At 60.7% G+C, this 12,711-nt stretch overlaps 1 protein-coding gene across 2 annotated transcripts; it reads left to right on the top strand.

Annotated features, from left to right (window-relative positions):
- Nucleotides 1-3,314: 3,314 nt before the first annotated feature.
- TESC (tescalcin) lies at nucleotides 3,315-10,770 on the top strand. 2 transcript variants are annotated; one of them, XM_074159655.1, is made up of 8 exons: nucleotides 3,315-3,406; nucleotides 8,067-8,136; nucleotides 9,084-9,164; nucleotides 9,417-9,556; nucleotides 9,651-9,712; nucleotides 9,783-9,890; nucleotides 10,341-10,388; nucleotides 10,497-10,770. In XM_074159655.1, exons 1-8 carry the CDS (start codon nucleotides 3,349-3,351, stop codon nucleotides 10,572-10,574), a joined length of 645 nt encoding a protein of 214 aa, XP_074015756.1. In that variant the 5' UTR covers nucleotides 3,315-3,348; the 3' UTR covers nucleotides 10,575-10,770. The 2 variants fall into 2 exon arrangements, with proteins under 2 accessions (XP_074015756.1, XP_074015757.1); XM_074159656.1 differs by lacking the exon at nucleotides 9,084-9,164 and having other exon boundaries at nucleotides 3,349-3,406; nucleotides 10,497-10,574.
- The last annotated feature ends 1,941 nt before the right edge of the window (nucleotides 10,771-12,711 follow it).

Genomic DNA, 12,711 nt, shown 5'->3' with positions numbered 1-12,711 from the left:
GCGGAATGGATCCAGCTGAAACCAGGTTAGGGAATCATCAGGCAAAAATTTTAAAATCCATCTCTTGTTTTGGAGGGTTGGAGTAGACCCCAACCCTCCAACCCTCTTTGAGCGTTGAAAGCAAATCCCAAAATATTCCTGGAAGGTCGGGAATGGGACTGTTGAGTCACAAGGGGGATGCTGGTAGCTGAGAAGAGGCAAGCAGGAGCAGGGCCTGGGCTCCCCATTCCCAGCTGGTTCTGTGACTGCATGGATGACCCTGAGTCTCCTGGGGCTTTATGCTCCCCTCTGCCAAAGGGACGAGCTCTTGGCACCTCTGGAGCGCATGGAGAGAATTGCCACACAGCGAGCTCGTAGGAGTCCTCGGCTGGAGGTGCTGCCAGGTAGAATCGTGCCATAAAAAAAGCCCCAGGAGTCAACAGAACGCTGCCCAAAGTTTCTCTGGAAACTGGTGCTGGACGATGCACATCAAACCCACTTGAGAACATGCTGAGTACTTTAAGACGGGGTCCCAGAGTAGCCAGCAGAGCCCATTGTACCCATCCTTCTGGGGACACCCCATGTTTATACTCTGAAAAGAGCCTGGCCAAGGAGGAAGTGTGGGAGCTGTGGTTCACACGCGCGTCCCCCACCCACGGACTCGTAACCATTTCCCTTTTTGCACGGGGCGCAAAAGGGAAGCGTTGCTGTGCAAGAGGGGACAGGCGTGCTGCAGGGGACACAGGGCAGCCCAGCCAGCCCTGTACCCAAACCCTCTCCTCCCTTCGGCAAACTTTGATGGAGAAACTGTCCCTGGGGCAGGTTTCTCTGTCTCCTTTGCTGTGCAGACCGTGCCAGTGCATGGTTATGTAGGGGTTGGTGTCACCCAGGCTGTGTCACCGACACAGCCTTGTACGTGCCAAATTCGGAAGAGACTTGGGGCACTTCAATAGGACATCAGTCCGATTTTGGGACAAAACCAAAGGAAATAGTATGTAAAAGCTCCCCCTTTTTATCCTGTTCGGTTAGGTGTGACAGCCACGTTCTGTGTCCTGCTGCTGCCTGTGGGGCAGGCTCTGTTGATGCCATGAGTCGAGTCTTTGGGCTTAGGGAGGAGGAAGTCCCACCTGCAGCTGTGGGAGACCTCAGCCCAAGCCCCCAGGGTGACCAGGGAGAACTGAAAACCCCCAAGGACACTTCTCTGTCCCTGCTTGAGCAACCTCTTGAGATGCGCATCAGTCCCCAGGTCCTGCAGCACTGGGAAACCCCTCTTTGGGTTGATGGAGGTCACTTTGGGTGTTTTGCTCTTCTGTCCCTTCAGTCCCTTCTGGCAGCACGGGCATCTTTGCAGCCACCGTTTCCCCAAGGAGACACCAATGGATCCCAAACATTCCTTGTGTCTGTGAGTAATGTCCAGGTCTGTGTGTATGTCCATATGTTAAAGATGATACATGTGCACATACATCAGAATTCGTCCCGTCGTGTCTGTGCAGGGAGAAGGGATGGTTTTCTCTCTGGAGAAGGTGGAATTGGCCCCCCTTCTCTTGCCTGGCTTTGCCCACCCACCATCCCACCAAGCAGAGAGACTCTCCTGGGTGGTGGGCTGGTGCGGTACCAAAGTCTTCTGCTCCCAAGTGCCCTGGGGGCAGAGTCCTGCAGACTGGACAGCCAGGGTGCTGTCACCTTCAAATGGCTTTCTGGGGGGTGAAGGACTGAAAATGTGGAACGGGGGGAAAGCTGAGGCTGGGAGGGGGCAGGAAGGAGTGGTCCTTGCTGCCTGGATGGTTGTGGAAAGGGCAGGGAGGGCTGAGCAGCAGGATTTGAGGGGTGCTGCTGGGTTTTGGGGCTCAGGTTGCGAAGTCCACTTCCCAGAGTGGGGGGAGACTTCTCCAAGCAGGGAGTGAGGGTCTGTGGGCAGCAGCCTCCTCGGGGAGGTTTGTCTTGATGTGCTGCTGCTCTGGAGAGGCTGAAGAGCTGCTCATGGTCCCCCACCAGCAAAGGGGTGTTCCCTGATGGTGCAGCAGCCCCTTGGGATGTCTTCCAACCCCTCTGGACCCAGAGGGGGGACACTGCAGAGTGGCCCGGCAGCCTCCAGAGCCAAGGGCATGGCCTGTGGCCTCGGTGATGAACCGTGACAGTTTGTCACCAACAGTTAGAGGAACAACAGAGGCCCCAAAGCTCTGGGCACCAGCCTTGGGCCACAGAGGTACGTCCTCTGGGGCTCTGCCACCCAGTGCAGGTGGGCGAGGGGAGGAAAGGACCTCTTTGGGCTGGAGGAGGGTCCCGGAGGGTCTTCTGGTCCTTTCCAGGCACCGTCACATGCACACCTGGTTGCTCATGGTGTTGTCCTGCCTAATTTCGAGCATCTCTAAGGGATGTTACAGCCCCGGGGGCCCTACCTACCTGGTTGGTGGCTCTTCCTTCCCCTGAGGACAGGGGGACAGAGCGGTGCGTGTGTCACCCCTCTCTCCCACCCTCCTCCTTTCCCCTGGGGATGCCTGGAAGGGACGAAAAGCTGCAGTAGATGAAAAATTGTCTGTCCCAGGCCCCGAGGGTGAGGACCCCCGAGCCAGCTGAGGTTGCAGGATGGAGGACATCTTTATTTATTTTTTTTTTAACAGATATTTGATTGGATCCTGGGACAGGTGGAGGCTGGACATGATTTGATTCCTTTCCTGTTTATATTTGGCTTTAAAAAAAAAAAATAATAATAAACACATGGCACTGACTGGGTACCTGCTGCCGTCGCCCTGTGCTTCCTGCCGCGTCCCGGGGAAGCGCTTCGCTGGTGGGAGGCTGACGTGTCACCCTGCTGGGGCCCAGTCTGGCAGCCGGAGAGACGGTGACACAAACACCCACCCCTGCACCACCCGGGGTCACAGCCACCGCCTCTGGCCCTGGGAGGGGCTGCGTTTCTTTTGGGGGGGGGGGACCCTGGGTTGCTCCCACCCTCCTTCTATCCCCCTGTTTTCTCTCTGGGATGGGGGAAGCCGAAGGGCTCCTGTGGGAGCTGGGGTCCTTGTTTCTTCAGGGAGACCCCAGGCTGGGGGGGGGGGGGGCATGGGGGCTTCTCCTTGTCATTCTCCTGGGGCCACGCAGTGCCCAGAGCCACGAGTGGCTTCAAGCGCCACCAGCATAGGGGGAGCCATCCCCGCTGCCGTTGCGGGGGGGGGGGGGGCAGGGGGGTGTCCCATCTGCCCCAGCCCGCTGGCGGGGCTGTTCACTCTGGAACCTAAGGACGGTGCGGCGGCGGCGGGGAGCTCAGGGACCCGGGGGAGCCGCCTCGCCGCCGCCGCCGCCTCCCTCCCCCGCCGCGCCCGCCCTTATAAGCGGCGGCGGCGGCGGCGGCGGCCGGTGCAGCGGCCCGGGATGGGCTCCGCGCACTCCGTGCCCGCCGAGATGCGGGAGCTGGCGGACAGGACCGGCTGTGAGTACCGCCCCCCCCCCGGCCCCGGGGGCACCTTGGCCGGGCCTTGCCCGCTGCCTCCCACCCCCCCCCCCCCGCCCCAGCCCCCCTCCCGGAGCGCTCCTGCCCCACCGCAGGGCACTGCGCACCCCCCCAACGGAGGGGGACACGGGCTGCGGGGACATGTCACCCCGGCGGGGAGGGGGCGTGCAGGACATGTCACTTGGGGGGATGCAGGGATGTCACCGGGGGATGGGGGGGGGGGGGGGGGGAAGAGAGGGGGGTGTAGGACTTGTCACCCGGGGGTGCTGGCGTGTCACCGGGGGATGGAGGGGGGGGCTGTGGGGGAGAGGGGTGTAGGGCATGTCACCCAGGGGTGCTGGCATGTCACCGGGGGACGGAGGGGGGGGGCTGCGGGGGAGAGGGGTGTAGGGCATGTCACCCAGGGGTGCTGGCATGTCACTGGGGGATGGGGGGGTGAAGGTGGGGGGGGTGTAGACATGTCACCTAGGGGTGCTGGTGTATCTCCAGGGAATGAAGGCGGTGGGGGAGGAATGTGGGCATGTCACCCAGGGGTGCTGGCATGTCACTGGGGGATGGGGGGGTGAAGGTGGGGGGGGTGTAGACATGTCACCTAGGGGTGCTGGTGTATCTCCAGGGAATGAAGGTGGTGGGGGAGGAATGTAGGCATGTCACCCGGGGGTGCTGACATGTCACCTGGGTTTGGGGGGGGGGGGATGCAGCCATGTCACCTGCAGGGATGTTCCCGCACCCCCCTGGTCCCACACCGCTGCCAGCCAGGGTGTCAAGCAAGCACTTGTGTGAGTCCCAGCCAGGCTTTTCCCCCACACACACCCCGTGGTGCAAGACATTGTCCCCGTGTCACTGTTTTGTCCAGGAGCCACTCGATGGTGGGGCTCTCAGGGCTGTTTCGGTGCATGACGGCCGGCGGTTATGGGGGGGGAGGGGGGGGTTTGCAGCAGGGATGTGGCCCAGAGCTCCGAGCAGGGCTTGGTGCACAGGACACAGGGTGGTCGTGTCCTTCCGGGGTGCCCCAGGATGTGGCCAGCTCTTGGCACAGAGACTGGGATGCTCCTTCCAGGTTCCTCCAGCTCCTGCCGGACGGAGAGCGAGCTGTGATGGAGGGAGACAGCTCTGGGGACCTGCCACCTTCCTCAGCTCAAGGCTGAGTTGGTCCAGCAACTCTCCCCATCCCTGCCACTGTGGCCACATCCCTGCCCTTCCTCCCCTCTCCCTCCTCCTCCTCCTCCCCCAGGGAGGGCCGAGCACCACAGCCCACCCTGGGGTGGGCTCAGCCCTCCCCGCTGGCAGGACCCTGGGGAGCCCCCGGGGGTGGGAGGAGGTTTTATGGGGAACGCCTTGGCCTGGGGAGCGCTGCCCCTGGGCCTTTCTCAGCACCTGCCCGTGGGAGGCACCGGCCTCACGCCCGACTGCCCCCGTGAGTCAGTCCCGGGGACGGCTTTGCAAAGGCAACACCCCAAAAAGTCTCATCGAAACCAGATTTCAGGGGGTGGTGACCCCATGGCACGACCCGGGTGGCGGCAGGATTCACCGGGCTCCCACCATCATGCTGCGGCTGCTGCTAGAAGACCCTGGGCTTGCTGCTGCGGTACGGCCTCGTGGAGGGCATCCTCGGTCCCCTGGGAGGAGCAGGGACAGGGCAGGGATCCCAGGATGTGCCCGTGGCACAGTCCTTTGCCTCTAAACCCCGAAAGCCACAGGGGCACCCACAAAGTGCTCAGGGCCGTGGGGCTGGTTCCCATCCCTGCTGACACGTGTTTGGTCACGAAGCTGCAGCAGCGGCGTGTGCCTGGTGGTGCTCAAGTGGCTTTTCCCAGGACAGTGTGGTCTTTTCCCGCACCCAGGCTGGTCCAGGGAGGGCAATGTGGGGCTGAGCCCCTCCTGTGCGTCCCTTCCCAGGGGACACCCTTTGCTCAAGCAGCACAAACCACCGCAGGCTGGAAAACAGCAAACCCAGCGCCCTTGGGTTTAAATACCTTTTTTTTTTTCCCCTGTAGCGTAGGTTCCCGTGCTCGGACACGGGCCCTGCAGCACCGGAGCCTCTGCTGCCCTTGAGCCAGTCCTTCTCGCGGGAAAGCCCTTGCCCTTTTGCAGGCGCAGCTTTTTTTTTATTCCTGGAACGCAGCCGAGCGCTGTCGCCCTTCACAGGACCAGTGCCGGGCGAGGAAGACCTGGGTTTGGGGAAAGAGGGAGGAAGAGCTGCCTTTTTGCCCAGCAGCTGTGGGCTGGATGGGGAGTGGGGCTGGACCAACTGTGAGCATCCAGCCAGTGAGCCCAGTCTTTTGTCACAGAATCATAGAATGGTTTGGGTTGGAAGGGACCTTAAAGCCCACCCAGTGCCACCAGCCCACCTCCCACCACACCAGGTTGCTCCAAGCCCTCTCCAACCTGGCCTTGAACCCCTCCAGGGATGGGGCAGCCACAGCTTCTCTGGGCAACCTGGGCCAGGCTCTCACCACCCTCACAGCAAAGAAGTTCTTCCCCAGATCTCATCTCCATCTCCCCTCTTTCAGTGTGATTCTGAATCACAGAATCACAGAATGGTTTGGGTTGGAAGGGACCTTAAAGACCACCCAGTGCCACCCCCTGCCCTGGGCAGGGACACCTCCCACCAGACCAGGTTGCTCAAAGCCCCATCCAACCTGGCCTTGAACCCCTCCAGAGATGGGGCAGCCACAGCTTCGTGTCAGCATCTGGGATATTTTTCTAGGAGATCAAATATTTTGCCGTGCAACCACGTCCCAGATGCTGAAGGCTTGGTGGCCCACAGGCTCCCATGGTGACGGCGATGTTGACAAGGGAGAAAGCGAAAGGTCACCTCTCTGTGGCCAAAATTGGAAAGCAAAGTCCGGAGAAAGTTCCTCTGTGTGTGTGGGGACAGCAGCAGAGCACCAGCCAGAGAGGGATTGGGGGAAAAAAAACCCTCATATGGGCAAATGAGTGGTGCCCGTGCAACTGGGCATCACCACCTGAGAGCCAGGCAGGGGGGACCCTCAGAGGGGGGGACCCCAAAGTTGGTTTAGGGGGCTTAAATGGCCTCATCCTGCAAAGGGGCTGGCGGCTGCCAGCACCAGCAGGGACCCGGCGCAGACACTGAGCCCCAGCAACGAGCCCAGATGGGTTTTCCAGTCCATTAATAGAGGTCTGTAGCTGCTCGACCTGACAGATCAATAGAGTTTCTATTTCAAGGCTGCGAAACAACAGTCAGAACCCGAGCAAAGGACATTATTTAAACATAATAAAAGAGAGAGAGAGGGCGAGGGAGCCAGCCAGCCAGCAGGAAGAGTTCTGGGTTGACCTGTTGTCTTTCAGCCGCAGCAGTTAACCATTTCCAACCCCTCAATTATACTTTAACGTGCTTTTATCTTTCTCTGCACCGCTGGGAAGGGCTGATGAGCAGACGCCGGCGCATCCCTGCCCTGTGCCCGGCTCCAGGCGGGGCGGCAGCGAGCGTGTGGGTCCAGCTGGTGCCCGGACAGACGCCACCGGCTCCTGCAAATGGAGACAAAAGGCGCTTCCCAGGCTCCTGGGAATGGCTGCTGTCAATATTTGCACGAGTGTCGGGCTCTGTGTGGCCTCGAGGGGTTGTAGAGCCTGGTTACAGCTGGGGAAAAAAAAAAATAAATAAAATAGCCCGTGTCATCGTGGGATTGAGGAGGTGAAAAGATGCTGCTGAGCCTCAGGCTGCAACCTCAGCGCTCCTGGGGCTCAAGGCAAGGCTGATGGGCATCCCGCTTCCAGCCCCTGCCCTGGGCTGCTGCTCCGGGGGGGGGCAGTCCCTGGGGGGGGCAGTGCCTACCCCCATGGTTTGGAGCTTCCTGGAGCCCCCGCTTCACCTGGGCGGCAGCTGCGATTTCCAAGCCCAGCTTTGCTTTTTGGGTGCCATTGCATCTCGTCCCCGTTGAGCCTTTCCTTGCCCCTGGGAAGACACAGGTGGCTGCTCTCAGCTTTGGGGTTGTTTTGGGGTTTTGTTTTTTTTTTTTAGTGTTATTTTCTGTGGCCCGGCCTGGCTGTGGACATGAGCACGTGAACCTCCCCTCCCAGCTGCAAGCAGAGATGTCCTGGGGCAGGTCGAGACCTGGTCCCTGGTCACAGCTCCTGCCCACGGTGCCACCAACACCCAAATTAAATGGTCAAGTCTGTTTGAAGGGTCTGCTTCTGAGGATCCTAAACTGAGGCGGGGGGGGGGTAGAATCCTGCCGTGCCATGTCATGCCATGCTATGCCATAGGGTCTGGACCCGAGGAGTTTCTACAGACCAGGAACGGTGATAAACCAGCCCTTGGGGTCACCCTGTCACCCCCTGCAGCGACCAAGGGACAGAGCATACGGGGACTGATGCAGTGAGATGGCCCTTGCAGGGCTGCATGGAGCCACCAAAGGGAAACGGGGACAGGGACAACTGTGCCAAGAAGTACCCAAAGCCTTGCCCTGCTGTCGGGGGGTGTGGGAGCCTTTTGGCTATTGCTGGATGGGGTGGGCTTTGGTGGTTTCCCCCAGGGAATGAGCTTTGCGGCAGGTTTTGGTGCCCACCAGTCTCCTCCTGCCCCTGGGCAGGACACGAGCTCTGCGGGTGGGTGTCCTGGGGGTGTTCTCTGTGCCCAGGGACCCCCTGTCACCTCTCTCTTCTCCCCCGACAGTCACCTCCGAGCAGATCGAGCACCTTCACCGGCGATTCAAGCAGCTGAGCCGGGACCAGCTGACGATCCGGTACGAGCTTCCATTCCCACTGCCAGGGGCTGGCGGGGGGGGTGCCTGGCCGAGACACCCGGCTCCCCGGGCTGAGGGGATGTGCCTGTCCTTCCCGGTCACCCCACGACCGTGCTGAGCTCTCTCTGCCCTGGGGCTTTGAGGAGAACAGGAGGGAAAATGAGTGGAGAAGCAGCGGCCTGAGAGCAGGGTGGCTCCTGCCAAGCATCCCCCCCCCCCCGGGCTTTAAAATCAGTTTTGGGGAGGGAAATGAGCAGTCCCTACACGGCAGCTACGGTGGCATTTGCGGTCGTCCTTGTTCCCCCCTCCTTGGTGTCTGTCCAGGCAATTGTGCGCCAAAGCCACCACTCCGCTTCCTCGGGAAAGCTCTGGCACATCCCACCGGCTTCACCAGCCACGCCAGGAGCCAGCACGGGCCGGGGAGCCTTCCGATCCCCGCCCCCCCCCAGAGATTAATTCTTCACTTTATAAAAAGTCGATAGCAAAGGACCGGCGCAGGCTCAGCCTGGTGCCTGCGCAGCACGACGTGGGACGGTGGAGGGCAGAGGAAGCTGAGAGGAGGGTGGACGGCAGAAGCTCCTTCCCTCTCTTCATCGAGCCCCATTCGGGACATTATTCCTGGGAAAAGGCTCTGAAAAGCCTGTAGCCGTTTGCAGGTCGAGCCGCTGTGTCCCAGAGCTTCCCAAAACCCCCATTTTAGTGGAGACAAAAATTCCCCCCGTTGCTGGACCAAGCACAGACCCATGTGACAGCACGGCTTGCTTTCAGACTGAATTGAGGCAAATCGGGGTTTTTCACGTAAAACCTCTTTTCTTTTTTTTTTTTTTTTCACGTTTGCTTTGAAAGAACGGGGTCGGGGCTTCTGTCCCAGCCCTTCGCTGCCCGTCGGAGCATCTCCCTCCTCCGCAGGGCCCTCACGCCTGGGGCCGTCTCTGTTTCCTTTGCAGCAAGGAGAATTTTGACAGCATCCCCGACCTGGAGTTCAACCCAATTAGGGGGAAAATCGTCCACGCCTTTTTCGACAAGCGGTAAGGACACCCCCGGCACGCCGGGGAGCGGGGGTGGGGGGTAGTTGGGTTATCCTCTGAAAGCGGGACATGGCGGGGCAAAGATCTTCTCCCTACAGGCTGGGATGGAGCCAGGGTGGGAATTAGAGAAATTTAAGCGAAGTCTTGGGGAAAAATGAGTCCTAAAGCTTTGCCGAGGGACGTGCAGGGGGGAGTGGGTGGCCGGGGCGGGGGGTATGAGCAGCCCATCACCGGTGGCTTCGCCCTCGGCAGGAACCTGCGGCCGGAGTCGGATGGGCTGGCGGACGAGATAAACTTCGAAGACTTCCTGACCATCATGTCCTACTTCAGACCCATCGAGATGAACATGGACGAGGAGCAGCTCGATCGCTTCCGCAAAGAGAAACTCAAATGTGAGGCTTTGCCCAAAACCCAGGGCTGGGGGGAGGGAATGACGGGGGGACGGGGCTCCCCTGACCCCACCGCCCTCCTCTCCCCCTCTCCCAGTCCTCTTCCACATGTACGACTCAGACCACGATGGGAAGATCACGCTGCAGGAGTACAGAAATGTAACGTATGGTCCCTCCCGCCCCATCGCCACCGAATTCCCGGCCCCGGCTTTGACCCGCTGCCTCGTAGGTGGTGGAGGAGCTGCTGTCGGGGAACCCCCACCTGGAGAAGGAGTCGGCGCGGTCCATCGCCGACGGGGCCATGATGGAGGCAGCCAGCATCTGTGTGGGACAAATGGTGGGAGCCGGTTCCTCGCTCTGTCGCGACACAGCGGTGCTGTGATGGTATCAAAAATGGGGCTGGAAGGTGTCCATCCTGCCCGGGGCATCTGCCCTGTGCCTGGGCTGCTTTGGATGGAGATTTTTTTTGCAGGCAGCAACTTTCAGGGTTTCTCTTTTCCATTATAAGAGCCCAAGGCGGGGGGGGGGCGGTGTGTGTGTGAGCAAACAGGACCCCAAAAAGCACCATCCTCAGTGCTCGGGGATTTAGTGCCTTTTAAAAAGCCATGGTGGTTCTGGGAACTAATTCCGGGCTGGCCATGGGGCACGGTGCGGGGTCAGCACGGTGTGCCCACGGGAGACATGTCCCACAGCCCCGAGGGACCCACCCCCTGGTGACCCAGTGCCCCGAGGCCTCTGCCCCATTGGCGTGGGGCAGCCGTAATGACTTCTCTCTCGCTGCACCCAGGGGCCGGACCAGGTCTATGAGGGCATCACCTTCGAAGACTTCCTTAAGGTTGGTGGCATCTCCGCTCAGCTCTGGGTGGCCACAGGGAGCTGGGCACTCGGTGTGAGCACCGAGCCGAGCCCCCGCCTGGCCCCGCTCACCCCCTTCCCCTTGCAGATGTGGCAGGGGATCGACATCGAAACCAAGATGCACGTCCGCTTCCTCAACATGGAGACCATCGCGCACTGCTACTGATCTCCGGCTCCCTCCATGGAGGAGAGGAAGAGGAGGAGGAGGAGGAGGAGGAGGAAGAAGAGGATCTGCAGCAGCTCCATGTTCCTGGCGCCAAGCGCTTTGTACCCGCCCGCGTGCCTGTCCCGTAGCGGGGCTGCCTTCTGCTCTCTAGAAACATAAGAGGCTTTTATCTGTAATAAAAGGTATTTCTCTTTTTACTCCCTGCTGAGAAATACTCCATCCATCCATCCATCCATCCATCCATCCATCCATCCATCGCCCAGGACCTGGCAGGGTCTCTCTCTGTGTGCAGAAAGCCTCCACAAATCCTGGTTTCCCCTTAAACCTGAATTTTTAGGCTGCTCTGGGGAAGGAGCTGCCCCCCTTCGTGCTGTGAGCCCCCCGATCCCCATCAATAGGGAGTACAGGCACACAGGGACGGGGATGCTGAGGGGCAGGAGGGGAAGGCAGCGAACTCAGCACCTGGAAGGGCAACCGCATCCCTCTCGGCATTCCGTGAGATGCTCGAGCCGGCGAAGGAGGCGGCAGCGCAAGTAATAACCCCAAATCAAACCCAAACCAGCCACCTGGGCTGTGCCTGCCGGCGGGAGAGGCAGCGTGGGACCACGGGGAGGCCGGCAGCAGGGACGGGGGGGACGGGGGCTCCTGGCAGCTGGGTGGCTCCCGCCCCCACATGTTCCCGCTAGAAAAAGGCACCGGAGATAAGGGTTTGTTTACTGGTATTAATAACGGGATGGCTCGAGGCGGATTTCTGTCTCTAAGGCAGCCTGAGCCGGGAAGGGAGGGGGAGAAAAAAAAAAAGGGCAATGGCTATTTTTAGAAAAGCTGGAAAGATTTGTTTGTTTTATCAAAAATAGCTTCCCCCGGTGACATGTAGGCTCCATGGAAAAATAGCCCCCGCCACAGCAAGCAGCGCGTGAGGGAGGGCTGCGGGGAGCGATGGATGCTGAGCCACGGACAGTCCCCCCCTGCCCCCCGGTGGGCAGCGAGTGCCCACTGTCTCCCTGCTCAGGAGACAATTTTTCCTTTTGCTCTGCATTAACCAGGGGTTTCTGCAGTGCCCGGGCATCCCCGTGCGGAGGGCACAGGTAAGGACTCACCCTCATGGGCTTTGGCAGCTTTGCCCCTCCGAAAAACCCCCGTCTTGCCCGTGGGAGCAGCCAAGAGGAGGTCCCTGCTCCACGTTCAGAGCTGCTGGACCCCAGCCCCTGCTCCCCAGCAGCTCCTCAGAGCCAGCAGCCGGTGAAGGACCAGCCTGGGGAAGGAGAGCCCTCCCCTGCAATGCAGTGCTGTCCTGGAGAGACCTGCGCTGCTCGGCGGCACCCAGGACACGCTGGGGCTCACCCGGCTTCCAAGGGAGCCGCAGGGATGGAGCCGATCCCATCTCGCAGCTCCACGTGTGGAGGTGCCACCAACAGCATGTCACAAAGCCGTGGGACAGCGCTGCCGCCACCGTGGCGTTGGTTGAGCTGTCGTGGCGCTGGCACGTGGGGCTCGACCAGGGCTGAGCTCTGGGCCTGGGGAAGGGATGGTGGCGATGGAGGTCCCAGCTCGGCCAGTGCGGCCAGTCAGGCCCTGAGGGTCTCCCAGCGCTGCCCGATGGCAGCCACAGCCTTGTCTGCGTTTGCAGGGCTGTGGGACTCGTCAGACCTGTTCTATTGCTCCTCCGGACACCTCCGTCTCCTGGGCTCATCCCCAGCTCCATCTGCATCGGCACCAAGCGGTGCAGAGGGTCAGAGCCTGACGTCCCAGCTGAGACTGAACCTCCTCCTCCTCCTGAACGTCCTCATCCTCTTCCTCCCTGTGCCAGACCCTCACAAGAGGGTACACAAGAGCACAACACCCAGCTTCTCCTGAAACCATAGAATAGACCCATGGAATGGTTTAGGTTGGAAGGGACCTGAAAGCCCACCCAGTGCCACCCCCTGCCCTGGGCAGGGACACCTCCCACCACACCAGGTTGCTCCAAGCCCCCTCCAGCCTGGCCTTGAACCCCTCCAGGGATGGGGCAGCCACAGCTTCTCTGGGCAACCTGGGCCAGGTTCTCACCACCCTCACGGCAAAAAAGTTCTTCCCCAGATCTCATCTCCATCTCCCCTCTTTCAGTGTCAAACCCTTCCCCCTCCTCCTATGGCTC

The sequence above is a fragment of the Numenius arquata genome, chromosome 16 (genome assembly GCF_964106895.1).
Source record: "Numenius arquata chromosome 16, bNumArq3.hap1.1, whole genome shotgun sequence".
Taxonomy (NCBI): domain Eukaryota; kingdom Metazoa; phylum Chordata; class Aves; order Charadriiformes; family Scolopacidae; genus Numenius; species Numenius arquata.
Note: the sequence above shows the minus strand (reverse complement) of the source record. Positions and strands in the feature narration are given on the sequence as shown.